General features: G+C 60.2%; 1 protein-coding gene across 2 annotated transcripts; it reads left to right on the forward strand.

The window, feature by feature from the left end:
- The first annotated feature begins 2,055 nt into the window (after positions 1–2,055).
- On the forward strand, positions 2,056–10,820 carry LOC116498831 (40S ribosomal protein S10). Of its 2 annotated transcripts, none has more exons than XM_032203262.1 (6): positions 2,056–2,078; positions 6,295–6,444; positions 6,828–6,999; positions 10,072–10,149; positions 10,416–10,471; positions 10,732–10,820. In XM_032203262.1, exons 2-6 carry the CDS (start codon positions 6,295–6,297, stop codon positions 10,771–10,773), a joined length of 498 nt encoding a protein of 165 aa, XP_032059153.1. In that variant the 5' UTR covers positions 2,056–2,078; the 3' UTR covers positions 10,774–10,820. The 2 variants fall into 2 exon arrangements, with proteins under 2 accessions (XP_032059153.1, XP_032059154.1); XM_032203263.1 differs by lacking the exon at positions 2,056–2,078 and adding an exon at positions 5,456–5,527.
- The last annotated feature ends 1,049 nt before the right edge of the window (positions 10,821–11,869 follow it).

The raw sequence follows: 11,869 nt of genomic DNA on the forward strand, positions 1-11,869 counted from the left end.
TGCCCACCATGGTTGGGGTGCCGAGGGGCTCTCCAGCTCCCCGTGCCTGCGTTTCCCCCCAGCTCGCGGGTGATGTCAGGGAAATTAAAAGCCAGCAGGAGACGAGCGGGTCGAGCCGAGTAACCGAAGCCGCCCGCAGGAGCTGCAGTAACGAGGCTGGCTGGGGCTGCGTCTGCCCGGATCGGGTTGCCCGCAGAATGCGACCCGGTCCCGTGAGGCTGAGCCCGGCTCAGCTTTCCCCTAACGAGCACTTCCATCCTTAATGAAGCTCCGTGGGGCTCACCGTGCTCCTGCGTGCCAGCCGAGCGTGTCTCCCTGCCTCACAGCTGGCCAAAAAGGGCCTCAGAGTGTTGTAGGGCTGGCTGCAGCACCAGGAGAAGGCAGAGCCAGCCCCAGGAGAGCTGGTGATGGGGGCACCTCGGTGCCTGGGGGGGTTCCCACGTGCGCAGCCCCTCACCCATTTTGGCTCCTTCACCAAAAACCACAACAAACTCCTCCTGGCGCTCACCCTCCCGGCGGTTCCTATTTCCCACAACCTCTCCTTTCCCCCTTGATAAAACGAGTTTCCTCGTGGGAAGCGGCGGCCAATATTGGCAGGAAATGAGCCTTGATTTATCGGGCCGTTTGGCACTCTGGAGTTACGATTCTTCGAGCGCCGTGGTGAACCGAGGAGCAAATCATCCCCGGCCGTGCTGCCAGCAGCCTGCCCGGGCAGCCCCGGGGTGAGCGGGGTCCCTGTGGGGCCGGGGATGCCCTGCAGGCAGCACTGCGGCTCTGCAGGGGAGGAGAGAAATGCTTTTTTGGGGCGTGAATGCCAGCCTTTGCAGCACGAAGGGGGGATTTTCGAGCTCTGCATCCTCCTGTCTGCCTCCCCTCGCGTCCCGAGCCCTTCCCTGCCCTTCCCATCAGGTGCAGGGGGCAGGAGGTGGTGTGGGTGCCCCCGTGCCCAGGGCTCGCCCCCGCCACAGATGTACTGCTGGTCCCAGGAGCCCCCCGACTCGCTGGAAGAATGCGAGCGCAGGGCTATTTTGCATCTATAATTAGCGGCGGAGGATAATTGGCCCCTCTGCAGCAATTACGCAGAAAAGCGAGCCATTGTGGAGAGCCCCAGCGCGGGGCAGGTGCTGCCAGAAACCCGGCTCGCAGCGACACAATCCCCTTTTTGTCTGCAGATACCCAGCCCCGAAGGCACCCTCCGAGCCCCATCCGGGGCAGGGGCCGTGTCGGGGACATAAAGGCTCCATTTTTCCTGGGAAAACGCCTCGCTGCGCCGAGCTGGGTGCGGGCAGCGGCCGGGGGGAGCTCAGCCATAAAGCCCATGGCGAGGTCGGGGTCGCTGCCTCCTTCCCCTGCTGCTCGGCCCCACGGGGAAGCTCCCTGCTCCAAGGCTCCCCCACAAAAGCACGGCAGGGCTCGCTGTTTGCCCTGCTGTTGCACAAATCCCGGCCCCGGTGGCTGCCCCGCCGGGGACAAAGTCTGTCCGTGGGGCAGAGCTGTCAGCGAGGTGTCCCCGCTCCTGCCGAGCAGCAGGGGAAGAGCCCAGCTCTGTCCCAGCGCCGCTCCCACCCCGGGGTGCCCACGCACCACCCGGCACGGCCGAGGAGGAGCAGCAGCACCGGGGGACGGGGGGGTCCCGGTGAGGTGCGGCCCTCAGGGAGCCAAAATCGGGCTGTGGCTGGCTGCGGCGCGTGACCCTGGTGCTGGCACCTTCCTCCTGTGCTGCTGCTCCCAGCACCATCCCTTCCTCGCCCTGCCTTCATGCACGTGATGAGGCGATGCCTGCTGGCTGCCCAGCCTCGTTTGTCCTGATCCTTTTAGGTAAACGCAGCCTGGCACCGCGGGGAGAGGCAAAACCCCAGGAGGGGATGGGGCCGGGCCTGGGGACACCGCTGCAGGCACCCCAGGACGGGCTCAGCGCTGTCACCGGCAGCTGATTGATTCCCTTTGGCATTTCTAATCTTCTTCCCGAGCCTCTCCTCTCTCTTTTCCAGCTCTTGTCCCCAAGCGAGCGGAGGAGGGCATGGGGACACAGCCCGACGATGCCACCAGCAGGGCCGCTAACCAAAACCACCCCTGGGGTAAGGGCTGATTTCCTGGCTTCTCCTCACGCCTCTGCTGTGCGCTGCTGATCAGCTGCACATGGCAGTGCGGGGTCACCGTGCCCCCCGAGCTCGGGGACGCCCTGTGCCGCAGCAGCCGCCTTGCCCCGAATTTTATGGCTGAGGCTGAGGGATGTGGGAGCAGCTCAGGGGGGGCTGCGGGGGGAGGCGCAGCCCTAATCCGTTTAGCGAAGCGCTCGCTTGGCCATTTCTGAGGCAGGTGGAAGAACGGCGAGGAGGGGACGCGGGCAGCTCGGTGGGGTGAGCTCTCCCCAGTGGGCACGAGGGGCTGGGAGATCGCTTCTCCCTGGGGGCTTCCGCGGTCACCGCAGCCTCCCCAGCTCTGCCCTACGAGGTTTGGCCTTCCCCCTCCATCTCCTCAGGGTGTTCCTGTCCCTGCTCCCCCAAAGGGGCAGAAACAAGGAGATAAAATGGGTTCCTTCAAACCCAGCCTGCTCCCAGGGCCGAGGGCAGGAGCCCGCGTTTCTCCCCAGGCGGGTAGGGGGATGCCGAGCGCATACCGAGGAGGCAGGGGGGAGGCGAGCACAAGCGGTCGCTTGCTCAGCACTGACAGCCCTGACAATCGCAGGCTGTTCGGGGCGGCTTTTTGGCTCCCAGCCGTCTTCTGTGCATTCATGGGGAGCCGGAGGGACCCCGCTCCTGGTGCGGGCTGACCCGTGGGCTCCCGGCGGCACAGCGACTGAGCCACCCGCGGTGCCAGCCCCCAGCCTGGTGGGGTGAGCACGGCCATCCCTGGGGCCAGCAGCCCCCCAGGATCCCCCCACAGCCCCAGGATCTCCCCGCAACCCCCAAGATCCCCCCGCAGCCCCCCAGGTTCCCCTGGGGGCCAGCAGGGCCGTGTGGGCTATGGAGGTGATGCAGCTTTTGCGTAACGCACGGAGCAGGGCGTGCGAGGGTGGGGACGTGCAGCAGTGCTGGCCCCATGTCCTCTGAGCCCCGAGATGCTGCAGAGCCTCTGTCCGCCCCCCCAGCGAGACCCCCGCTGCCATTTCCCACCCGTCAGCAGCTCCCCAGGCAGTTCAGGAGGCTGAGCCCAGACCCGAGGCACCGTCATTGTGACCCAAAAAAGCTGGCGAGCCCAGACTTTGGGGGTGAACCCACAACAGAAAGCAAGCCCCTAATCCTAGAGAAGTTTGGAAATTGCTTAAAGCAAGGGGCAGCGAGCTGCTACGCCAAAATATATCCCCCTCCCCTGCTTGGGGACCATGCAGGGGCTCCCGGGGTGGCAGCACCATCGCGGCACACGGGGACGTGCCAAACCCCAGCATCCCATCTGCATCCCGGGGCCACCACTGCCACCACTGCCCTCCGCGAGCCCCCTGCCACCACCGCCAACCTCCCGGGGGCCGGGTGGGCTCCGTACCGCGCTGGGAGCCCCGGGGACGCGTGCCGGTACCTTGGGCGAGCGGCTGCGGGGAGCAGGGGAGGGCGCGGGGCGGCCGCGGGGCCGCGGAGGCCGGGGGGCAGCGGGGGCGGCCGGGGCGCTGGCGGGGAAGCCGTCAGCTCCGTCTCGCTCGGGCTGGATCTGCACATTGGGAGGAAGGTCACGGCAGATGGGGAGGAGGGGGGTAAAGATCAGCACGGAGATTACCGAGGCATTTTTAGCCAGCCAATCGCCGCCACGGCTCCCGTAATGACTCCTTCGCAGCACAAGGTGACAACGCTACCGCAGGAGCGGCGAGGAATAAGCCCAGGAGGCTGCGGGGGGGTTCCCGGCCTCCCCACGGGCTGTGTCCCCCCACGCTCCTTCCTTCCCCTGAACCCTTTCGCTCTGCAGCCCTTTTTCCCCGCTCTCCTCTCCCTGTGCAGAGAGGGCAGCCCCGAGCCACCACATCTCCCCCTGGGGACCGTGGATATGGGAACCATGGGCAGCCCCTGGGGAACACAGGGTGGATGGGGAGCACCCCGCTGCCACCTGGCTGTGGCATTTTTGGGGGCAAACAGGTGGCATTTAGGGCACGGGGCGGGGAGTGCCGTGTGCTGGTGCTGCTGGGGAGCTCGCTGGGCTGGAGGAAGATGGAGTGGGAGCGGTGTCTGCAGCGCTGGGTGTGTGTCCTGCAGTCTCCCCACACCTGCACGTCCATCCTGCTCCCCCGGGATCCCAGCCAGGGGTTTACAGCCCGGCTCCAAAGGGCGCTGCCACCTCCTCCTCACCTCCAGCCCTTCCCCGAGGGCAGGGCTGGTGGCAGCGGGGGCTCCAGCCCACGAGAAGAACTGAGCCCCGATCACTGGGCCTCCCATTGAGGGGCTGTGCTGGAGGCAGGGACTCCAGAGCCCCACCACAAGTGTCCCCACGTAGTGTGTCCCCAAGGAAAGCAGACATGGTGGTGGTGGATCTGCTCCTCCTCACCGGGAGGCTGCCCCCGGGCACCTGCAGAAGGCTGCGGGAGCCTCCCATGATGAATGTTTCAGCCTCAACAAACAGAGGCCATGCTCAGAGCCCTGCCCAAGTCCCCCCTGCCTGGCTCAGCCCCACAGGCGTCCTCCTGCTGGCCCCTCGTGCTGTGCCCAGGCCAGCCCAGGGAGTATGGGCAGGGGCGAGAGCGAGGCTGGCCTCAAACGCTAATCTGTGGAGGATGATCCCAGGCACTGGCACCGCAAATCCCATTGCTGCTGGGCACGTGTGGGAGCCGCCAGGGCTGCCCTGGTGCTGGCGGGGCTGAGGGCTGAGGGGCTGGGGGCTGAGGGGCTGGGGGTTGAGGGACTGTGGGATGAGGGGCTATGGGGTGAGGGGCTGAGGGAACAGGGGCTGAGGGGCTGTGGGATGAAGAGCTGGGGGTTGGGGGATGAGGGGCTGGAGGGTGAGGGGCTGGCGGATGAGGGTCTGAGGGCTGAGGGGCTGGGGGACGAGGCGATGAGGGGTGAGGCACTGGGGGACAATGGGGCAGGTGGACGAGGGGCTGATGGACGAGGGGCTGAACGGTGAGGGGCTGGGGGACAAGGAGATGACGGACGAGGGGGCTGATGGATGAGGAGCTGATGGATGAGGGGCTGGGGGACAAGAGGCTGGGGGACGAGGGGCTGAGGCACTGTGGGGTGAGGCGCTGCCATTCACAGGGGCAGCTCCTCCATGACGGAGGCAGGTGGCAGAGGCCATCTCCGAGCACCTGGCCCGGCCCCAGGCTCTCCCCGTGCTTTTTTACTGTCGCCCCCAAATGTCTGACGGACACCTTGGGGGGGGGGGTGACACCGTGCGGGGCAGCGACGCCCCAGGGGACGTTTCCAATCAGGCACCGCGCGGGGCAGCCCCCATTCTGGGGGCCTTCCCATTGCACTCAGGCAGCGCCGCGGACACCTCCGCTCCCCCGGCCCTCGTTCCTCCAGGAGGGGGCCTTCGGGAGGCCGGAAGCGGCCGCTCCGCGCACGCGCCGTCCTCTTCCGGTCCGGGCCCCGCCGCCGCCGCCACGGTGAGGCCGCGCTCCGGACCCGCATCGGGCCCGCATCGGAGCCATCCCGGGGCGGCGCCGTGGGGCAGCCCCCGGGCGGTGCTGGGGGGACGAGGCCCGGCCCCGCCGGGGGGAAATCGCCGGGATGGGGCGCGGCCGGGGCCCGATTTAGCGGGATGGGAGGGCCGGGGGCGGGAGGCCGCGGGTAGGCCCCGGGGGCGCGCTCCGGGAGGCCGAGGCGGACCCCGAGGCCGGGGGTGCCGCGCCCGGGGGTGTTTGGGGCGCTCGGGGCCGCTCCGGTGGGGTCGGGGCGAGGTGGGCAGCCCGGGGCTGAGGGGGAGAGTCCGAGACCGGGAGGGGAACCGGGAACCGGCGGCTGCGGGGCGCGAGGGGGAGCAGCCGCGGTGTGAGGGGGGGCAGCGGCCTGCCAGCACCCCCCGCGGAGCTGGGAGAAGCGCTGCCCTGAGCACCAGCTCTGCCCCACCGGCCCCTGTCTCTCTTTCCCTCTGACAGCAGGTAGTTTACGTGTAGTCCTTAATGTGAAGCTACGTTTTAATGTTAGAAATCCATGTTAGAATTAAAAAGCCCAAGCTCGGGGTGCTGAGGAGCTTGCATGGTGAATTTTAGTTCAAAAAGGCATTTAAAGACAACGTTGTTCTTTTTAAAAGTGTTAGGCTTTTCATACAAAGCACCACTGTGGTTACTGTATCACTTCTGGTAGCCATTTGTCACCTAAACGTATTTATTTTACACCATCAGTGTTTACTCTCTGCCTGTTTTGCGTTTAGATGTTGATGCCCAAGAAGAACCGGATCGCCATCTACGAGCTCCTGTTTAAGGAGGGCGTGATGGTGGCCAAGAAAGACGTCCACATGCCCAAGCACCCCGAGCTCGTCGACAAGAACGTGCCCAACCTCCACGTCATGAAAGCCATGCAGGTACGGAGGGGAGGGCGCAGCTGGCTGCGGGCACGTGAGGCTGGGGGTCGCTGTCTGTAAGTAAATATTGTTACTTGTTAGCAAATAAACGCTGTCAGACATCGCCTTGTGTTCACTGTGTCTTTCCTAGTGTGGTGGTTGTCCCATTTTCCTGATTATTGTTATTCCCTTTTTACTTACTGTGTTCTCCATGGATAGAGATGTTTTTTGTGATCCCCAGCTTTCTTTTTTTGAAGCCGCAATGCTTTTATGTGTGGCACCCTTATATTTTCTCACAGAACGGGAATAATGCCATCAGATTTTATTTTTCATGTGTGAACTTCTGTCTGTTACTAGCTTTTTACCCCCAATAACTGGGAAATAACCGAGAACTCTTTCCCTAGTCTCTGAAATCCCGCGGTTATGTGAAAGAGCAGTTTGCGTGGAGACATTTCTACTGGTACCTGACCAACGAGGGCATCCAGTACCTGCGCGATTACCTCCACCTTCCCCCGGAGATCGTCCCCGCAACCCTGCGCCGCAGCCGCCCGGAGACCGGCAGACCTCGGCCCAAAGGTAAATAAAAGCTGGCGGAGAGATGGCTGCAGGGGCAGGAGGGAGCAGGGAATGGGGTGATGGTGTGGGGAAGCAGCTGGGTTTTGCTGTTCTCGGCACAGACTGGTGTGAGTTGCCGTCATTTTGGGGTGTGGAAACATTTTGGTGTGTGGAAACATGGGTAGTTGGTTCCTAGGGGTGTAGGTTTTATTGCTTCTGTGTTTGGTGCTGGAGTGATGGGGTAACAACAGACTGGAGAGGGGCAAAGGGGGGTGTGATGGGAGCAGCTGCTTGAGCGTGGGACGTGGCCCACTCTGCGAGCACCGGGTGGGATTGCTGAGGGCTCCGGCCGGGGATCCTGGAGGCAGGCAGTGCCCGTAGGTGCCGGAGGGCTGCTCAGGGCTCTGTACTCTGGGAAGAGCCCGCGGCTGGGGGCTGCAGGTCTGCAGCAGGAGCACAGCTCTGTGGTGCTTGTGAGTCCGGTGGGTGCAGAGAATCTGAACTCCGATGAATTGTCCTTCGGAGAGCTGCCTGGGGGCTGCTGGGCTTTTGGGACTGCAGGGGAAGGGACCAGACTTGGGCTCAGCAGTAGCAGGACTCAGTGACAGAAAGCAAAAGCAGCACATCAGTGCTGGGTGCGCTTCAGGTGGGGATTTGCCTGGTGCCTGAGCTCAGGCTGGCTGCCCGCTGCTCTGGCTGTGTGCAGTGAAGGTGCCGTTAGGTGAGCTGGGCTGTTAAAGCTGCCTCTGCTGTAAAAAAGTTCCACCAGGTAAGTGGGACGTGCTGGTTTTCTTCGATTCTTCTCATGGGGTTTTCCAAATCCCCGAGCGAGGTGCCCACCCAAGCAGATGCGCTGCTCCTGCTGAAGCCCCAGGCCGCCAGCAGCTGCCTCTCGCAGGCTGCTCCCTGCCAAACATCTGCTGAAGCTGCTTGCAGGTGCCTGAAGTGTGTGTCCAGGTGGTATCCCACGACTCCCAAACAGCAGTGTGACAAAATTTGGGCTGCGGATCTGCCTGCGTTGCACACAGGACACAGACGCTGCGCTTTTTCCACATGGAGGCTCTGTGCAGGCCTGAGAACAGCTCAGGAATCGTTCTGTTACCTTCTGGGGACAGCGGGGCTGTGCAGCAGAGCCGTAGGAAGAAACTTGGCTGTGTTGAAGCCGCCGCTCCCCTCGTTAGGTTCGGAGGTTGCTGTGTTCCACACTCACAGCTGCAGCAGGAAGGATGTGCGCGTTGCTGGGGTGTTTGGGAACGCTCTGTGCAGGGCCTCCTGCGCGGCTTTCCCAGTTTCTCCTCAGGAACACCCCAGTGCAGAAGATGGACTGTAAAAATGCCCAGGGTCTTTGGGGAGGCCAAAACTTCCTGGAAATGTGGAGAAATAAGAGAGAGAGAAGAGAGAATCACCGCAGCCAGGGCTGGCAGAGCAGTGTCGCCGAGTCTAGGGAGAAGAAATCCGCAGAGGCAGGAGGGAGAGGGGCTTCTGCCTTCCAGCTGTGGAGCTGCCTCTGCTGCCTAGCAAGAGCAGGGTCACGGGGTGCCACGCTGCCCTCAGCTGAGGACTGAAAGGGGAGCCCTGCCCGACAACACTTCTGGTGTGCGGTAGTTTGTGCTTCCTGCTCCTGAGCCACATCCTAGCCCCGTCAGCAGGGACGGGTGCTGTGCTGTGGGCTCATGCTAGCGAGGATTTTCACCTGCGACTCTTGAAACTTGGTTTTTAGCCAAACAAAATCGCAGCATCTGCTTCAAAAGGGAGAATTGTGCTCAGACTGGGAGGGTGATGGTTCCTTTGATCTCTCAGTAGCTTTGGATGTTAACAAATTTATTCTTCAGAAGCTGTGTTTATCCAGAGAGCTCAAGAAGCTGCATTTCTGGTGTCAGGCTGGGGCTTCTTCAGTTCTAGGTTAAAAATTGCTCCAGGTTTGTACTGTGAGGAAGCTTCACATTCAGTGCCAGTGACCTGCAGTGCACACCTGAGCAGGGCTGGCTCGTAGAGCTGAGAATGGTTATGTCAGTGCTGATTCTCTGTTAATTACTCATTTCTCTGTTAATTACCCATTGTCTGCACAAACTGGGAGTGACCGAGGTGTGCAGGATGCAAGCCCTGCAGAACTCGACTGGCTTCTTGAACTTTTGGGGCCTTTTCTGGTGCTTTTGTGCACTTCTGCCAATTCTCAAGTGAGGCTTGGCACAGACGCTGGAGCGCTGAGTCTGGAGTAGGTTTTAGACTGCTGTGGAGCTGGTATTTGTAACTTGGGTCTGTTCCATGTGCTATTGAACCCTTAGAAATGAGGGATGGACAGATGGAAAGCTGAAAACAAAACCCCACAAGTCATTGGCATGGAGATGGGCATGGAGATATGTGGAAATGTGCTGTAACAGTTTAACACAGAGAAAAGAGGGATGTGGAAGCACTTGTAGGAAAAGTTAACCACTTTGCACACCAGCGGGTAGTGTTTGTGATCAAGTCTCTATTATAAAGAGCTGGTTTTTGTGTGGGATCTGTGGGAAGCCCTGAGACCTTGGCCTGGTGTAGGGGGAGAATGTTTTGTCTCTGCTCTGGGTAGCTCTGAGAGTCACCCAGAAACCAACATTTCCACCCCAGATTTTTCCTGCAAGCGTTCTGTCTGGTGTTAATCTCATGTTACACAGATAATCTGCTTTTAGATTTATTAATCTGCTCCATCGTGGGGGATCTGTGATACCGATAGTGTGGCTGTGTTTTAGCTCGGGATCAGGATGCCAGTTTGTGACTTAGCTGGGAAGGAGCTCGTCAGATGTGACAGATCCCCCGTGCCTCTGATTTTTGTATGTAGCTGTGTTGGATGCCATAATCCAGCTTTTACATCATTTATGAGTTCAGCCCAAGTGCACGCTGGTGCCCTCTGGTAGATGTTACCCTTCAAGTGAAGTTTTCCTTGCTCCATTGCTGTTCCGTTTCCGTTTATATGCACTGAGGTGTCTAAGCTGTGAGATGCTGGCAGGTGTGATGCTTAACTGGAGAGATTTTTTCCCCCTTCAGATGATGTGGGGTCACACGTGAAGCGAGCTGTCCGTGCCCTCCCTAAGTGTCTGTTGCTGTTCTCTCTCACAGGCCTGGAAGGGGAACGCCCCGCGCGCCTTACTCGGGGAGAAGCCGACAGGGATACGTACAGACGCAGCGCTGTGCCACGTGAGTCTGCTGCTCAGGTCGCTCTCACTCTTCGTGCAGCTTCCCTCTTTGGGAGAATTGTCTCGGGCATAGAGCTCCTTCTGAGAAGGGAAGGGGGAAATTGGACTGCTGGTGGAGCTCAGACATCTACACAGCAGAGTTTGTCTGTGTCTGCTCATGGATACGATTAAATTCTGTTGGGATGGGCTGTGGGGTTCCTAGCAGTGGTGCTGTGCCGGGGAGTGGGTTCTGGGGGTTGTCATTAACTTGTTCTTCTCTCTCTTCAGCTGGTGCTGACAAGAAGGCTGAGGCTGGTGCTGGAGCAGCCACCGAATTCCAGTTTGTAAGTGTGTTCAAGTTGGCTTTCTGTTTTGGGGGTTTTGAGTAGGAGGCACTGGATAGGTCAGATCTGTGTGCTCGTGATCAGGGGGTCAGGTACTGGGCTCTGATCCTCTCAGTGCATGTCAGAGTAAAGCAAGGTTGAGGAAAGCCAGCCGGCTCTGTCATGGTGTTGGCGGGTTTTGCAGAGTGTATTTGCTGCTGTCGCTCGGGTAAAGGGTCAACTTCTAATGCACTTCTAACGCTCTTCCTTTTCTGTTGCAGAGAGGTGGATTCGGTCGTGGACGTGGTCAGCCTCCTCAGTAGAAGTTCCTGCTCATGTTTTGTGTATAATAAAATAGGTGAAAATGCCACCTGGCTTCCATCTGCGTGTTTTATTGGAGTGCCTGAGCCCGGAGCTCACATAGCAGGGGGTGACTCAGACGCTTGGCGTGCCGTACCCATCGTGCTGTGCCTCCTGGTTAGAAAACAGGTTATGGGAGGGAAGTTCCTAGGTTTGGTGACTACTGAGGGAAGGTTTGCTAGTGTGTAAGGGTGATCCTTAGGGAGGAATGAGGAGCTGTGGCTCAGGGCAGCAGCAGGCAGTTTGTCTGCTCTACCCAGGAAGAAATTCGTTCCTAGGAAATCCGCAGAGAGACGATTCTGTTTCATAGAGAGAAAATTCACCAAGTTCAGCTGGGTTGGCCCAGGGTCCTTTGTGAACTGAACACCAACAGGGCAGGCAGGTCAGCGTTCCCTCTATCCTCATTCTGAAATCACGGGGTTAATTAACCGAGGCTTAACGAGGGAGTTGTGCCAGCATCTGCTGGCTGGAGCTGAGCGGGGCTGGGACGGGTCCCCTGCAGTATGGGGCCGGCCAGTAGGTGTCAGCCGCAAACTGGTAATGGGATGGGGCTCGTGGGGAATGGTTTCTGCAGCCTCATGGATAGGATGGTGTAGGGCAGCTTTAATGTCACAGAGGTGTGAGACAGCCCACCGGGAAAGGGATTGATCACAGCCCTAATTTGGGGGGTGAGGGAAATGGTGGGCGTGTAATTAGCCTTTTATTGGGGGCTCTGAGGAGGTTGGAACTGTACGGGGAGACGAGGTGCTTCGAGTCTTTGTTGTAATTAACTGCTGAAGTTTGTAGGCTGTGATTTAGCGAAAAGATGACTGGATTTAGCCAGGATGCACTTCAGAGACGAATTCTTCATGCATACACATTAAAGGAGCTCCTTCAGCTTGACGGTGATGTCTGTGAGCTTCTAGGTTGTCCAGGTCCACCGGGGCTTTTCCAGGGCTTTTCCAAGCTCCTGCTTTGCATTGTGGTAATGTTGATGCGTGCTCCTGTGCATTTACAGTGGTGCTGCAATTTGGGAAGCGGTGTGCTCAGCAAAACGCCCAGCTTTCCGTGAAATTAAGC

Source organism: Aythya fuligula, chromosome 25 (assembly GCF_009819795.1).
Source record: "Aythya fuligula isolate bAytFul2 chromosome 25, bAytFul2.pri, whole genome shotgun sequence".
NCBI lineage: Eukaryota > Metazoa > Chordata > Aves > Anseriformes > Anatidae > Aythya > Aythya fuligula.